The following is a 16948-nucleotide window of genomic DNA, read 5'->3' as shown; positions in this document are numbered from 1 at the left end:
CATTTAGTTTATGTTTTATACTACAATGTACATTTAGTGTAATGTTTTATACTACAATGTACATTTAGTTTATGTTTTATGCTACAATGTACATTTAGTGTAATGTTTTATACTACAATGTACATTTAGTTTATGTTTTATACTACAATGTACATTTAGTTTATGTTTTATGCTACAATGTACATTTAGTTTATGTTTTATACTACAATGTACATTTAGTGTAATGTTTTATACTACAATGTACATTATTTAATGTTTTATACTACAATGTACATTTAGTTTATGTTTTATACTACAATGTACATTTAGTTTATGTTTTATACTACAATGTACATTTAGTTAATATTTCATACTACAATGTACATTTAGTTCATGTTTCATACTACAATGTACATTTAGTGTAATGTTTTATACTACAATGTACATTTAGTTTATGTTTTATACTACAATGTACATTAAGTGTATTGTTTTATACTACAATGTACATTTAGTTCATGTTTTATACTACAATGTACATTTAGTTAATTTGATGTGATTTATATCAGGGCATCAAGATTTTAATAAATCATCTGAATTTTATGGAAAAAAAAGATGGTAGAATTTAAAAAAATTCTGAAGACTAGAATTGGAATGAATGTTTTGAATTTTTATCTTTTCATTTTTATTATGCCCCCACCGTACCGGAGTACAGAGTTATACCCCTTTACAAATGGAAAAATTGCTGAATTTTTCGTTTCTGTTCTCCAACTTTAGTTTGCCTCAACTAAACGTTATGAATCTTATACATAATGCTTATTACCACAAAACACAGTTCAAGTTTGAATTTTGGTGGTGTCACTTTTACCGTTCTAGAGTTATGTCCCTTTACAAATGGAAAAATTGCTGAATTTTTACGTTTCCATTCTCTGACTTAAGTTTGCATCAACCAAATGTTATGAAACTCATATCAAGTACGAATTTGGGTAGCGTCACTTTTACTGTTCTAGAGTTATAAAAAGTTATGTCCCTTTATAAGATTATATGAAAGCGGGGGCATCTTCTGTGTCCCATGGACACATTCCCTATTTATTTTGGTTCCAATTTATTTCTCCAAATTCCCCAAATTTTCTGCATTTTAAAAAATGATGTCTGATATACAAGATATATTATTTTCATATTGATTTGACAAATAAATTTTTAAGTAATTTCTAAATCAACAGGATTATTATATATATTACTCTTTTTTTACTCCAATTTGTACCATTGGATAGGAATGCAGTAAGAATATTTTTTTTTTTTTATCAAGAAACCAATTATTATTATTAACAAACAGGTGTAGAAAAATAGGTGGAAAAGTATACTTGCAACAGCAATATTTTTAGTACATTGATTTCATTGTTTGGTCAGCAAAGTGCTTCTAATATATAAGAGATCTTTCTCGCCGCGCACTGAAGATTAAAATTAAAGTTGATATGTTTCTTTGTGATAATCATAGCTACTGATGAAGGTATTTATCCCTGTTCTCCATGAAATGTTAGGGCCGACATTCTTAACATTTGATTTTTAAGGATTCAAAAAAATTATCAAAGACAATTTGTATTTTTAGTATTTGTATGACTCCCTAGGATGACGATTTTTAAATTTGAACTGTGTACTTATTACAGATGATGATAATTTTGGGTAGTATAATAGGAATCATTGTCATAATTATCATTGGTGAGTTATCTCCCCCTAGATGTTGTAATGTGTCACTAAGTGTTGTCTAAAAATAACATCACCATATTTTATTGTAGAAGTGTTACTGTTAAATATTTGTTTGGTTTAAAAAGAATTAAAATATCAGTTTATTATTAGTTTTAAGATGATATGAAAGACATTTAATAAAATATGTTTTGTAAATACAGTTTTGTAAAAAATTGACATATCCAGTATTATTTTCTTAATGTGTAAAGATGCATGTACAGCATGCACATGTACAGTGAAAGAAATGTTTTAGGGAATTAAAACAATACAGTGTAGGAACACTGTTCTTCCTAATTTCTGCCATTCTGCTTTACAGATATTTATTTTAATCTCAATTGCTGTTGGAAAGTAGTTGAGCAGTGGTGTTCCAAATTTTTGATAGTTGATGGGCCTATTATAACCTTTCAGGTCATGAATCTGAATTTGTAAAGTTTGATAAGAATCTCACTGTAATCATATAATTGTCTTCTTTGAAGCCTATATATGCATTTAAAAGTAAAGCAGGTGACAAATCAAAAAGAAATACTGCTTTTATCATGATTCTTGCTTGTAAATGTTGTGTACATATGTCCGATAATGTGTTTCGTCATGCTTTAGAATGTTTTTATCAAATTCAGAAATATTTAAATTAATGCACTAAACATTTGAAGATTTAAAAAAAAAACAAGCAAATAACACTTCTGTTTAAATATTTGACATATCTCATAAATGGCTACAAATATTTACTTTTGTTATTCAGTTATCAAGGTTATAGGATGGATGTAAATATTGAAAAAACAATCAAATTTCTGTCCTTACTCCTAAGATGTAACAAAATTGGCACTTAATAGAATACAAACAGAATTGTCTCCCTTTGTTTGACTAATGACAGCGCATTGATTAAAATTTAAATTTTTTTTGTGAAACTATTCACTGATATGGCTTATCGCAAATAAATTTTAATATCCTGTAGTTTATATCTTTTATATAATAAATCAAATAAGAATATTTATAGGCTATGACCTTAAAACACTTCATGCATTATTTTTAGGGTGGTAGCTTCAAAACAAAACTAAGCAATTTATCTCAATGCTATATATAGCTTAATAATTCAGCTACTTCATGGTAAGAAGAAAATGTTTTTAATGTACAGAGAAATCACTATCAGCTATGCAGTTTTGAAGTATGAATAAAAATTGGTCCCAAAACACATAAAATCATCAGCATATTTAAGTCTCTATTTTCCTTTTTGACTTAAATTGCTTATCTAGTATCATCCTTGGAATTCATTTTGGGATATTTTAAACTTTCATGATAAAGTGTTCGCTTCTGAAATTTGAAATTGCGATTTTCTAGTACCATCTTGCTGAAATTTATAGCACCAGTGTAAGCTTAATTGTGTGATAAATTTCAAAGTATACCTGATAGAATTAGGGTAAATATCAGGGGAAAATGTCTTAATTAGAATACTGATGATATTTATAAAAGTGAAATCTGCTTTCTATGTTTTCACATTAGATGTTGTAACTAGATGTTGTAACTAGATGTTGTGTACTTTCAGATGTGGGCAATCCTTATAGCTGTTATATTAGTCATAATTATCATTATTGTTGGTAAGTTTAATGTTTATATATGCATCAATATGAGGTGTTTCAGGGTAGGAGAATACTGTAAAGAGGAGTTACATTAAAGTAAGGAAGTCAATAATGTGACTTGGATAGATCTCTTTTATTGTTTGATTACTTAACCACATTGCATTTTATTATATGACTATAAATTTTCTGTTTTCTCCTTGGCTAAAAGCATAGGAAATCCTCTTTGATAAAACATTATATTCACCGCGGCAAAAATCAAGAGAGGTTTATATAAGATTTGGAACAGCGTCCGAGTACCTAAATATAGATATTCCAAGGCAACGTCAATGATGTAGATTTATAATAACAGGTAAATTCCTGTTTTTTTGTCTTACCTTTGATGAAAGTTGCGGAAAGTGAGACATATGGATTGCCTTTTGGCTGCAGATGGCGTCAACAATTGTTAAGTTTTCTGCTTAAGTTTAGTTAGTTTGATAGGAACTACTTGTGATAGATCAATGATATTTAATACAAAGTTGCATTGCTATGGATACATATTAGTTTGATGACTGTTTTGAGGCCCTGCTCCCTAGGACATGGTCCAGTGACTTTGAATTAATTAGCAATTTTCAATGTTAAGTTTAATTAGCAATTTTCAGTGTTAAGTTTTCTGCTTAAGTCAGTTTGACAAAAACTACTTGTGATAGATCAATGATATTTTGTATATAGTTGTATTACTATCAGTACATATCAGTTTGACGATTATTTTCAAGCACTGCCTTCTAGATAATGGTCCAGCGACTGAATTAATCAATCATGTTGTCCATCAGATTGTCTTTTTCTGAACTTTATGCCAACAGGCGAAACACATCTCTGTGTCAACAGTTTATTTTTATTTTTCTTCTGGTTTTCAGTGTATTTTTTCTCTTCTTCTTGTTTTCGGTGTATCTTTTTTGTAAACTTTATTTAATATTTCAACTCATGAAAAATCAGCAACTGCAAAAGTAGATGATAATTAATTCTATTGTAAAAGTTTTTAATTTGATTTTAAAGACAGGTTATTATCCAGATTCATGGAAATTATCTTTCATGATCCCTTTACATAAAAAAGGTGACAAGTTAGACCCTAATAATTATAGAGGAATTTCTCTTATAAGTAATCTACCAAAAATTTTTAATGCCATATTGAATAATAGGCTAATCAAGATTGTTGACAAACAATTAAGTGATTGTCAGTTTGGTTTCAGAGAAAATCACAGAACAGCTGATAGCATCTTTTTATTGAAGTCCTTGATTAATAAATATTTACATAAAGAGAAAAAAAAGATTTATGCCTGCTTTAAAGATCTGAAAAAGGCTTTTGATTCAGTATGCAGAACTGCTTTACTTTATAAATTATGCAAATGGGAGTGGCAGGTCTTTTTACAGAGTTATAAAACAACAATACTTTAATACTTAATCATCTTTGAAATACAAAGATTATGTATCATAATTTTTTAATATTGCTAGAGGGGTTAAACAAGGAGACACCCTGAGCCCCACTTTATTTAATGTCTTCATAAATGATATTGTAAAAAATTTTGAGGGAAATGATTCAAGTCCCTTTAAGCTTATAAATAGTAAGGTGGGATGCCTCCTTTTTGCGGATGAACTTTTGATCCTGTCAGAATCAAAAGAGGGCCTTCAAAACAGTTTAAATAATGTTAAATTATATTGCAACAAATGGCAACTCTCTTTAAATACAAACAAAACAAAATCCATGATTTTCAGTCAGTCCAAACAAAATCCATGATTTTCAGTCAGTCCAAACAAAATGGTGAAACATCACATATTTACTATGAGAATGAAGCCATAGAGAGCGTATCAGAATATTCATTTTTGGGAATGTTGATAAAATGTAATGGAAATTTATCACTAAGTACCTTAGAGCTGACAAAAAAGGCAAAACAAGTATTTTTTGCAATAAAATCCTATACTAAATCATTGAATAATCTACCTATAAAAGTAGCAAATAATCTTTTTGACTCTTTAGTAAAACCAATTATCACCTATAATTCAGAAGTAACATATTTGGATACATATATATTTCTTTTCATAGAGCCAAAAACAGAGCCTTATCTTCAGGAAAACAAATTAATCAACTTGATTTTACAGACAAAACCCCTATTGAAAATATGCATCTTAAATTTTGTAAATCTACTCTAGGAATAAGAAAAAAATGCATCCAATTTAGGAGCAAGAGTTGAATTAGGAAGATTGCCTATAGAATGTTTTATTAAAACACAAACCCTTTTATATTTAGCTAGACTATATAATAATAATATTAATCCATTGATAAAGGAAGCTTTTTCTCTAGCACAGTCTCTAGATTTGACTGGAACTTATTCATGGTATACATATGCAAAAAATATTGTTGAAGAGACTAATATTGACCTTAATATTCTTTCTACTTGTAAGGACATAAAAGATGTAAATTAAATAAAAAACGATATAAAGTTGAAAATGAAAAATAGATATGAAAACATTGATGTTAAAAGTAAATTTTATCTATATAAAAAACTTAAAAAAGATTGCAAACTAGAATCTTATCTAAATATATCTAATTTTCAGATAAGGAGATTGATCACTAAATTTAGACTAAGTGATCACTCCCTCTTAATTGAAAAGGGGAGATATTTTAAAATCCCAAGAGAGGAACGACTTTGTCATAAATGTAAAATACAAGAGGATGAGAAACATTTTTTACTCTATTGTGATTATAATAAAACACTAAGAAATGCCTTTTTTGAACACATATGTACTGAAAATAATAACTTTAATAATTTAAATGAAGAAGAAAAAATTCATTATTTACTAAATCCATCAACGCCTTTACAAACAAATAAGTTAAGATCCTTCTTGAAAAAGTCATTAGAACTGAGGGCAGGGGACTCTTAACAGCTTGTTTGTTTTTATAAATTTTGATGCTGTTTTATTGTGTATGTTTGATATGTATGTATATATGTTTATTGTGTTAATACATGTTGGTCACAAACTGTAAAGTTTATACGACAATAAAATATTTGATTTGATTTGATTTGATAAAACAGGGAGCAGTTTTAAAAGTATCTTGAGCAAATACTAGAAAATTGGAGAAGGATAAAAAGTCATATAATAAATCAATTGTTGACTTTTGATTTCAGTTGATACAATGAATTATCAACCCCAGAGATATGACATTCACCTTCGGCTGTTGGCCTCGGTGAATATCATATCACTGGGGTTGATAAATCATCGTATCAACCTCATCAAAAGTCAATAATTGTATAATATCTCATTTCCAGTTATAATCTATTCTTCACAAATTTCATGTAAATTTATTCAAAGATGGCAAATTAAAGCATGGTAGCTTTCTATGGGCCTTTCTAATTAAGCATCTATGAGAACCTAGGGAGGACACTGTTTTGGGTTGTACCAAAACTTCTCTTGCACTATAAATTTTGCTAGGGAAGTACCAAAAATAACATTAAAGGTCTCTTCAGAAATGCTTGAAAGACCATTTCTTCCATTTTTTAAAAAGTTTTCTGTAGAAACTATGATCATCATGATAGATGGAGAGAAACTTTACATGGAAAAATGGTTATCAAAGTAAGACATGCAAATAAGTCAAACATGACTGAAATCGTGAATTGATCCCTTATAAGAGTTCTTGCCCTTAAGATTTTTACCAGTTTTTTTTTGTTTTGCAGAAACAATGATAGATAGAGAGAAACTTTACTTTGCAAATATTTTTGGCAAAGTAAGACATAGTTCATACAAATTAGTCAACATGACCCAAAATGCCAATTAAACCCTTACAGGAGTTATTATCATAATATTAAAAGATGATTTTTACCAATTTTTATAGTTTTTCGCAGAATCAATGTTAAGTAAAGAGAATCTTTAAAAGGCAGAAATGTTCAGTAAAGTAAAATTGACAAATAAGTTAAATAACCAAAATTGTCATTATCCTCTTACATTTAAGAGTCACTGCCCTTAAAAGATGATTTTTACCAAATTTTATGATTTTGCAGAAACTATAATAGAGAGAAAGTTTAAATGGCATGTTAAACATGCATTAAAATACATTAAACAACAAAGTAATCATTGATGCTATGCAACCCCTACAAACAAATTTCCAGGTGACCAATTCAGGCTCTGAGGAGCCTCTTGTTAAGGTATATATTTTATCCTTGTAACTGTTGAAAATTTTTAGGAGTCCCAAATGAAATTGATTGGTCTTGGCCTAACCAAGGATTACTGATTAAAACTATTTCAATAGAATAATTCTTTTGACATTTTCTATGTATGTTGAACATATTCACTCTTTATCAGGTCACTAACCCTAGTCTACATTATGTATCTGGTCATTAATCCTACATAATGTATGTAAATTCAATAAATTATGGTTATTGAAATCTAAATGAATTCCAGTCTGTTCAAACCAGTTTTTAAATATATTGACCTTAAAAGCTAGAAAACTATCTGTTGATTCTTTACATTTACACAGTGACAGTTGATGTGGCATCTAAGCATGCATACTTTTATAAAGTGAATGTTTTAACCAAAATACATTTTAACATTTAGCCATAGATAAAAATTGTTTTTATTGTTTCCTATGCAGACTATAATCATTTGCTTATTTTTGTTATGCCAACAGTATGGGTAGCTACTACATATGGTTAAAACATGTAAGATTTCACCATTGTATATTATATACGGTAGATGTTAATATTGTTTGTGACTAGGAGAGTTCTGTCTTTCTTTTGGATGAATATGATTTCCAGATTTTTGTTTTGTAGGTTTTATGTACTGGCACATAATTATCATAACTTCACAAATTTAAGATACAAATATATTTCAATAAATAACCAGTGGCGGATCCAGAACTTTTCATAAGGGGGGGCCCGCTGACTGACCTAAGGGGGGGGGGGCCCTCCAGTCATGCTTCAGTGATTCCCTATATAATCAACCAAATTTTTCCCACGAAAGGGGGGCCCGGGCCCCCCAGGGCCCCCTCTTGGATCTGCCTATGATAACGACAGGTTTTTATGCATCATTTGTTTTATATATATAGTAAAAATGTGTATTTATTGTTTTATGAAGGGTTTAGTTTGAACAAAATTTTAAGAGATCAGACATTCCAAATTAATGTTATTATTTAAATATAACTATGCATTTATTGGAAGAAAATGAAATATAAATATACATCATAGTGATATTAACATTATTTACAACTACATAGATATTTTTCAATTAAAAGTTTCAGAGTTGTTGCACATTTAAAGATTTGTTATAAAAAAAAAACCAGCACTGACCTATAATAGGCAAATAGCAAAACACTGTCTATTCACCAATCCTTTAAATCGCTACACTTTCTGATAATTACAGATATCTAGTGGCTATTTTAAACTCACTTGCAGAAAACTATATTTTACAATTATGCACTTTTGCATTTTTTCCAGGACTTGAATTCTTTTGTCAGTACTCATCATGGTTACTAGTCAATTAAAGATTTATTTGAAATTTTCACAAACAGAACTCTCTTAAACTATTGTAGTAATTTGTACTAATTTTTGAAATCCTTATACAGTGTTGTTCCCGGCTTTTGATATTCTCATGTTTGAAGGCTTCAAATAGTGTAAATCTGTGTAATCAGTTGGAATGTGTTTATTTGAAAGGGAAAATGTGGCAAAATCTGTATAACAGATTTGAAATTTTAATTCTAAGTGTATTTAATGTATCTTTTTTAAACGAAAAATGCTTGTTACAAAAAGAGTGATGATTAAAACATTCTGATCATATTTTTTTAGTGGTATAAGAGCCTTAAGCTTGCATTATAACCCTTCTTCAATTTTTCAATTCAAAATTAATCTTGTACCCTGAATTTGAAGACTTACACAAGATTTTTACTATATTAGCCTCATTATTGACCTATAACTATATTAATATCTTCATGCTTCTTTTCTCCTGCAGTCTGGTTGTATAACAAGTTTGGCTAAGGTTACTATTAATGTTGTCCTCTAAATTTTTATATTCATTTTCTCCCGATAACAACCATGGCACTACAATTTCTGGGGGCAGTATTTTTATGTTTTCACACTATTTGCATAAGTGTATGATAAAGAAATTACATCTAAATATATTCCATAAAAATTACAAAAATTAACAGAGCATTCATGTAAACTGAAGGGGTCATCCTGTCACAAGATTAAATGAAGATTTTGTAGGGTCATGGTTATTAGGGAATTCAAAAAGCATGTTCAGCACAAAGTTGATACACGAAATTGTGCATTTTATAACATTATCAAATAATAAAATAAAATAAATTGGATATTGGTTTAGTTTGAGTGAATTTTAATTATTTAGTGTCTGGCCTTCAGCAAAATGACAATTTTATTCAGCTTATAATCAGACATTTTACATTGGCATTGCATTTGCAGCAGAAAACTGGTTTAGATACATGCATTATATTTATGGCCCCTATAGTTTTTCCCTTGTCAGTCATTCCATCATTCCAGAACAAACAGTTATACAGACTTTTTTTCTAAATGCCTTCATATATTGAGCTGATTTTTAGTATGTTAGCCTGCTATGATGAGTTACAGATCGAGTTTACATTTTGTTCTGCTCAGCCAATTTTTGCAGAAATTACGGGCTTTGGAATTTGAAAATTTCGTGAAAATAACAGTTATACAGACTTTTTTTCTAAACGCTTTCACATATTGAGGTGATTTTTAGTATGTCAGTCTACTATGATGAGTTACAGATTGTGTAAAAGTTTGGTTTAGCTCTGCTGATTTGTGCCGAAATTACATAATTTTGACTTTGAAAATTTCGTGAAAATAACAGTTACACTGACTTTCATTCTCAAATTTACACTCCCTATAAATGCTTCAAGCTTTTTTTGCGAGCCGGTCCATTCATGTCATTCTGACACATCTAGTTGTTTAAATAAAATATTTTTTTGGCAAGCAAATGATGAATGGTTCCAGTAATTTATCTTACATATTGCTTACAACAACCCTGTGTTCAGCTTCTTCTCAACCATTGCTACAAAAAGCTAACCAAGGAACTATCTCCTTGTCAATTTATGGGTTGGTGTTGAAGTGTGGAAACTAAATTTACAAAAATTTACACAAACCTGAAGCTGAGAAAAGTTCAATGATGATATTTTAAAGATTTAAAAGATCCCTGCCATGATACATTTGATACTCTTCACTTGAACTATGCTGTATCTTTGCATTATATGCATGAACATTCATATAAGGAAATGCATGTATGTATTATAGAACTAATACTGTTGATCAGTTCCTTTATGCTGTTCTACAATATAAAACTCTTATATCTAGAGTCTTCACTAGTGCACTTTTTTGTATTTACATCAGAGATCAATTAGTTGTTAACCAATTTTCTTGCAAATGGTCAGTTATATTATTGATTTTATCAAGAGCTATTTGAAACAAATGAATGTGTCAACAAAAAATTCTCAAGCAGAATCTAGGATAATCTAACTTTTCAACTGTCAGATCAATATTGATTATATTTAGTAGCAAGGGTACATTGTTTATCACCCATTTGTAGTCAGTCCGTCATATTGGTTTCCAAATGATAAAGCAAAAACTTCAAATTGCAACCTTTAATGGATATATGGTACTGAAAGGAAGATCCTTCTTGACCTTTGAGGTCACTACATCAAGTTCAAAGTTACTAACATGACAAAAATTAGTTCAGGAAAGGAATTTCAGTGTAAATATTCCAATTTCTTACAAGTGATTGGAACCAAACTCCAAAACCTTATATGGGATTGGAACAAAACGTGCATACAATGTCAAGGTCACAGCTACTATTAATTAACCAAATTAAGTGCAGATAGGAATCTCCCCACTTCTAGAGTCTTTTTACTTCTAAGCTGTAGCTTGCTACAAATAAGATAATCCTTTGGAATATTGTGAGCTTAAGGTTCTGAAATTTGAAAAATAATAAGTTTTCCTGATTTAGTCTATTTCTTTGATACTATAAGCAGTATGTCAGCTATATTTGGTGTAAAGAATTTTTGAAAAATGTACATATTTGTCTAGCAGGCTTCATCTGACCTTGACCTCATTTACATTTTATTGTACATGATTCATTGATAAGGTTAACATGGTTAAGTTTATGTGATACTTGTAGTAAAAGTTTCAACATAAAATCAATCATGATCAGGCAAGACATTTCAGCATGCACACTTGTAATAAGAATTGAATTCAAACTGACTAGTTGCAAGTAAACTGATAAACACATAAATGTTTGTATTCTGTAAACCTGACAAAGGTCAATAATAACTGCATGGTTGTGTGTGTTCATATATATTTAGTCAAAGTAAATGTAGCTTTTAGTTTTATAGTCTTTATTGAATATAACAAAATTTGAATGTATTAAGTGAATTGTGTTATTTTAGATTACAAAACATGTTTGTATTTTTGTAAATCAAAACATTTTAATAAATAAAAAGATATTCAAAGATTTAAAAGTATGTTTTTAAATTCTGAACATTACTATTTTTATACGACCGCAAATGCGGTCGTATATTGGTATGTTGTCGTCGTCGGATGACACATTGGTTTTCGCACAATATCTTTAGTTTAAGTGAATGGATCTCTATGAAATTTTACCATAAGGTTCAATACCACAAAAGGAAGGTTGGGATTGATTTTGGGGGTTATGGTACCAACAGTAAAGGAAAAAGGGGCCAAAAATAAGCATTTTTCTAGTTTTCAGACAATAACTTGTGGAACAGTGTATGGATCTCTCTGAAATTTTACCACAAGTTTCCATACCACAAAGGGATGGTTAGGATTTGCTTTGGGGGGTTATAGCTCAAGTTTAGGAATTAGGGGCAAAAACGGGGGAAAAACAAGGGTGTCCTGGTTAATGGACAAATACTTCAGTACAAAACATGATTTAAAGCAGTGTAAGGGAGGTAATTCAAATACATCATTTAAATTACCTCCCTTACACTGCTTTTAAATTATGCATAAAGTAATGGTTAATGAACAATTAAGACAATTTAAAAGCATTGTAAGGGAGGTAATCCTAATACAACGTTTTGATTACCTCCCTTACACTGCTTTTAAATTATGTTTACAGAAATGCATTTTAAAAAGGAAGACCAGTAAAAATATCTGCAAATGTTGCATCTTTTTTTTTTTACAAAAAAATCCATATGAAAGATTTGACACCATATTTTAAATTCTATTATAAAATAGATTAAGTTAGCACTATTGTAAATTTAAATGAGTAATTATGGTTGCAAACTCCATTGGAAATTTGAATTGAGATTATGACCATATCTTGAGGGAAAGATTTTTTTGGGGGTAAAAGGGGGGGGGGGGGGGGGGGGGGTAAAAAGAAATTGTGGGGGGTCAATTTTTTCTCATTTCAGATTTCTTCGAATATTTTTTTTTTTGCAAAAAAAAAAGTGTGTGTGGGGAAGGGGGGGGGGGGGGATTAATACGCAACAGCATAGTGTATTGCACAAAAGCCAAATAAAAAGGGGGGTGTTTATTTTTTTTTGTGGGGGGAGGGTTGGAAATTCGCAACAGCAAAGTGTATTACACAAAAGCAAAAAATTGAATATAAATTCAAATCATATAACCAATTCTAAGTTCTTTGACTACAGTCGTTCTGTGTCAGAAACCTTTTATGTGTCAAATATTTAATTACAATCATAATTCAGACCTGTATCAATCGAGAATATTGCGTCCATATTTGCCCCAACTGTTCAGGGTTGGACCTCTGTGGTCGTATCCAGGTGTGCTCGGCGAAGCAATTTATTTGTTAGTTGAAATATTCTAAAAAAAATGTCTTCCACGTTAACTATTAAGTAATTTAAAGAGATTCACTAAGTGCTTTGGGGGAAACATGAGTTTTATGATTTTGAAATGAATGCATGAGATCAACTTTTTCAAATAGAGAATCTGAAGTTGAAGATATGTATTTCTTCATAATGAAGACTTCATTGACTGCTGAGAGCATGGTTTTTTCCAGGTAAACTTGTGTGTTGACCTTGCCCAAAGGGTTAGTTTGAGCTATTGCCATCATTTTTCCCCCCTCGTCTTACCTGTTGATTATTTACATTTTCATCTACTCTGGAACTATAAAGGCCACTTTGATACAAACTTTAATCAAACCATATTTGCTTACATGTGGTAAATAATTGTCTCAATGGAAATCATCCTATTTTAATATAGGCAGGAATGGTTTATGTAAGGTCCTTTATGAAAATTCCTATTTATGAATACTGTATATGATCAGATGAAACATTACTGCTAGCAGTCAGTTTTCAAATCACCTTTTCCTGCCATCTTATACTTGAAGGCCAAGTCATTTAACCCTAAACAAAACACCTTATTTCATGCTGTCAATCAAATAAAATACATAACCACTAAAGGCCTTTCTCAATTTTGATTGGTCAAAAATATCGTTTCTTAAATTACAAGCCAAATCCTTTCAAACTTAATAGAAAGGATAATTAGGAGACATATTTAAGAGATTCCTCATTTTGTATTGACCAGGTGACATACATGAGGCAATGATACTACACAGGTTCTATTTAATAATGACAAATCTCCCAATGTACTTTTTTATACAACCGCAAAAAATTTTTTGTGGTCCTATATTGGTATGACGTTGGCGTTGTCGTCGTCCGAAGACATTAGTTTTCGCACTCTAACTTTAGTTTAAGTGAAAGGATCTCAATGAAATTTTACCAAAAGGTTCAATACCACAAAAGGAAGGTGGGGATTGATTTTGGGGGTTATGGTACGAACAGTTAAGGAATTGGAAGCCAAAAAGGGGCCAAAAATAAGCATTTTTGTAACTTCCAGACATAACTTGTGTGTTAGTGTATGGATCTCTCTGACATTGTATCACAAGGTTCCACATCACAAAGGGAATGCTGGGATTGATTTTGGGGGTAATTGCCTCCAAATTTTAGGAATTAGGGGCCAAAAAGGGGCAACAAACAAGCATTTTTCTAGATTCATGACAATAACTTGTGTGTAAGAGTATGGATCTTTATGAAATTGTATTACAAGGTTCCATATCACAAAGGGAAAGCTGGAATTGAGTTTGGGGGTAATTGACCAAAAAGCTTAGGAAGAAGGGGCCAAAAAGGGGCCAAAAATAAGCATTTTTCTAGTTTCCAGACAATAAGTTGTGTTCAAGTTTATGGATCTCTCTGAAATTGTACTGCAAGGTACCATACCACAAAGGGAAGGCTGGGATTGATGTTGGGGGTAATTCCCTCAAAATTTTAGGAATAAGGGGCCATAAAAGGGCAAAAAAACAAGCATTTTTCTAGTTTCAGGACAATAACTTGTGTGTTAGTGTATGGATCTTTATGAAATTGTACTGCAAGGTTCCATATCACAAAGGAAAAGCTGGGTTTGAGTTTGGGGGTAATTGCTCTAAAGGTTTAGGAATTTGGGGCCAAAAAGGGGCCAAAAAACAAGCATTTTTCTAGTTTCCAGACAATAACTTGTGTTCAAGTGTATGGATCTCTCTGAAATTGTACTGCAAGGTACCATACAACAAAGGGAAGGCTGGGATTGAGTTTGGGGGTGATGAATCATAAGGGGGTTCAACAAATTTGGGGGGGGGGGGGGATTTTTTTTTCCTTTTTTTTCTTTAGAATTTTCCATTTTAAATTGGTTATTTCTGATTTATATATAAAAGCAAATAATAATGATATGGTTTGAATAGGTAAATTAAAACTTTTTAAGTTCTTAGACCACTTTCATTCTGTGTCAGAAACCTATGCTGTGTCAAATATTTAATTACAATCCAAATTCAGTGCTGTATCAAGCTTGAATGTTGTATCCATACTTGCCCCAACTGTTCAGTGTTCGACCTCTGCGTTCGTATCAAGCTGCGCCCCAGCGGAGCATTTTATTCTCTTAAGCTACAGAGGCAATCTAAACCAAACCAAAAAATAATTATGGAGGATTATAGATTCAAATACTAAATGTCCTGTTGAAAATATGGCTGACAGATACAATTCTTGATTCTGACTGGTTAATTTTTATACGACCGCAAACATTTTTTTGAGTTCGTATAATGGTATGATGTCGTCGTCGTCTGCTTCGTCTTCCGAAGACATATTGGTTTCCGGACAATAACTTTAGTTTAAGTGAATGGATCTCTATGAAATTTTTTAATAAGGTTCAACACCACAAAAGAAAAGTTGGAATTGATTTTGGGGATGATGGTCCCAACCGTTTAGGAATTAGGGTCCCAAAACAAGCCATTTTTATACGACCGCAAACAAATTTTGTGGTCGTATATTGGTATGACATTGGCGTCGTCGTCGTCCGAAGACATATTGGTTTCCGGACAATAACTTTAGTTTAAGTGAATGGAATTCTATGAAATTTTATCATAAGGTTCAATACCACAAAAGGAAGGTTGGGATTGATTTTGGGGGTTATGGTACCAACAGTTGAGGAATTAGGGGCCAAAAAGGGGCCAAAAATCTTCCAGACATAACTTGTGTGTTAGTGTATGGATCTCTCTGAAATTGCACTGCAAGGTCCCATACTACAAAGGGAATGCTGGGATTGATTTTGGGGGTAATTGCCTCAAAATTTTAGGAATTAGGGGCAAAAAAGGGGCAAAAAAATAAGCATTTTTCTAGTTTCCAGACAATAACTTGTGTGTAAGTGTATGGATCTCTCTGAAATTGTACTACAAGGTTCCATACTACAAAGGAAAGGCTGGGATTGAGTTTTTGGGTTATTGCTCAGAGGGGGGTTTCAAAAAGTTGGGGGGGGGGGGGGGGAATTTTTAAGGGATTCATTTTTTTTTTTTTTAAATTTTTAAAATTAAAGTTTCAAGAAGAAATTTTCAATTGCACAGTATTGCGCAATGGATTTATAAGATCTTTGACCACATTTATTTTGTGTCAGAAACCTATATTATGTCAAAAATTTGATCACAATCCAAAATTCCGACAGTATCAAGCTTGAAAATTGTGTTTAAATTTGCCCCAACTGTTCAGGTTTCGACCTCTGCGGTCATATCAGGCTGCGCTCAGTAAAGCATTTTATTATATTTCATTGACTGGTCTTCTCTGAAACTATGAAGCCATTTCTGTATAGGAATGTAAATATGCATTCATTCCTTGTTTCATGCTATAAAGTTTGATATGTGGCAGCAATTATGCAACATAGGTTCTTACTGTAAGCACATGAATAATGAGCTGCAGATTTGTCATTATTAATGTATGTAATACTTCAAGAGTGTTTGATTTTATTCTGATAAGCTGTTAAAATTAGCGGCATCAGGCAATTCTTTGTTCTGATTTTTCAGTTTTCATATTTCTGTCGTGAAACAAATCTAGTATGGGTTGTGCTCATTGTTGAAGGCTGTACAGTGACCTATAGTCGTGAACTTCTATGTCATTTGGTCTCTGGTGGAGTTGTCTCATTGGCAATCATACCACATCTTCTCATTTTTATAGAAAAGTAAATAATTTCAAACCTGATAGAAATGATTGAGAGACCCTGCTTAAAGAATATTTATATTGGTCAGTTGGTATACATTGGCCATTGTTGTTTATAGATCCAGGTGAAGAAAAAGTCCCTAGAGTCAATTGTTATATGCATGAGGTAAAC

The 16948-nt window shown here is 31.1% G+C and overlaps 2 protein-coding genes across 21 annotated transcripts in view; both read left to right on the top strand.

The window, feature by feature from the left end:
- Positions 1 to 15064, top strand: part of LOC127720580 (microtubule-associated protein futsch-like) — a 338813-nt gene extending 323749 nt beyond the window's left edge. For 5 of the 8 annotated variants that reach the window (XM_052227200.1, XM_052227201.1, XM_052227196.1 and 2 more), the window contains one exon: positions 14372 to 15064. The gene's annotated coding sequence lies outside the window, so the exon portion shown is untranslated. The remainder of the gene's footprint in view (positions 1 to 14371) is intronic. The other 3 variants (XM_052227199.1, XM_052227198.1, XM_052227194.1) reach the window with 1 other exon arrangement.
- Positions 1 to 16948, top strand: part of LOC127720585 (synaptobrevin-like) — a 70509-nt gene that overhangs the window by 26254 nt on the left and 27307 nt on the right. For 2 of the 13 annotated variants that reach the window (XM_052227257.1, XM_052227256.1), the window contains exons 6-7: positions 1644 to 1695; positions 7954 to 7984. The exons of 4 other annotated variants lie outside the window; for them this stretch is intronic. In XM_052227257.1, coding sequence (XP_052083217.1) covers positions 1644 to 1695; positions 7954 to 7979 — 78 coding nt within the window. In that variant the 3' untranslated portion in view covers positions 7980 to 7984. Of the gene's footprint in view, positions 1 to 1643; positions 1696 to 3262; positions 3315 to 7953; positions 7985 to 9269; positions 11799 to 16948 lie in introns of those variants that run through there. 7 more of the 13 variants (XM_052227254.1, XM_052227253.1, XM_052227258.1 and 4 more) reach the window with 4 other exon arrangements.

This window comes from Mytilus californianus, unplaced genomic scaffold (genome assembly GCF_021869535.1).
Source record: "Mytilus californianus isolate M0D057914Y unplaced genomic scaffold, xbMytCali1.0.p SCAF_11, whole genome shotgun sequence".
Lineage (NCBI taxonomy): Eukaryota > Metazoa > Mollusca > Bivalvia > Mytilida > Mytilidae > Mytilus > Mytilus californianus.
Note: the sequence above shows the minus strand (reverse complement) of the source record. Positions and strands in the feature narration are given on the sequence as shown.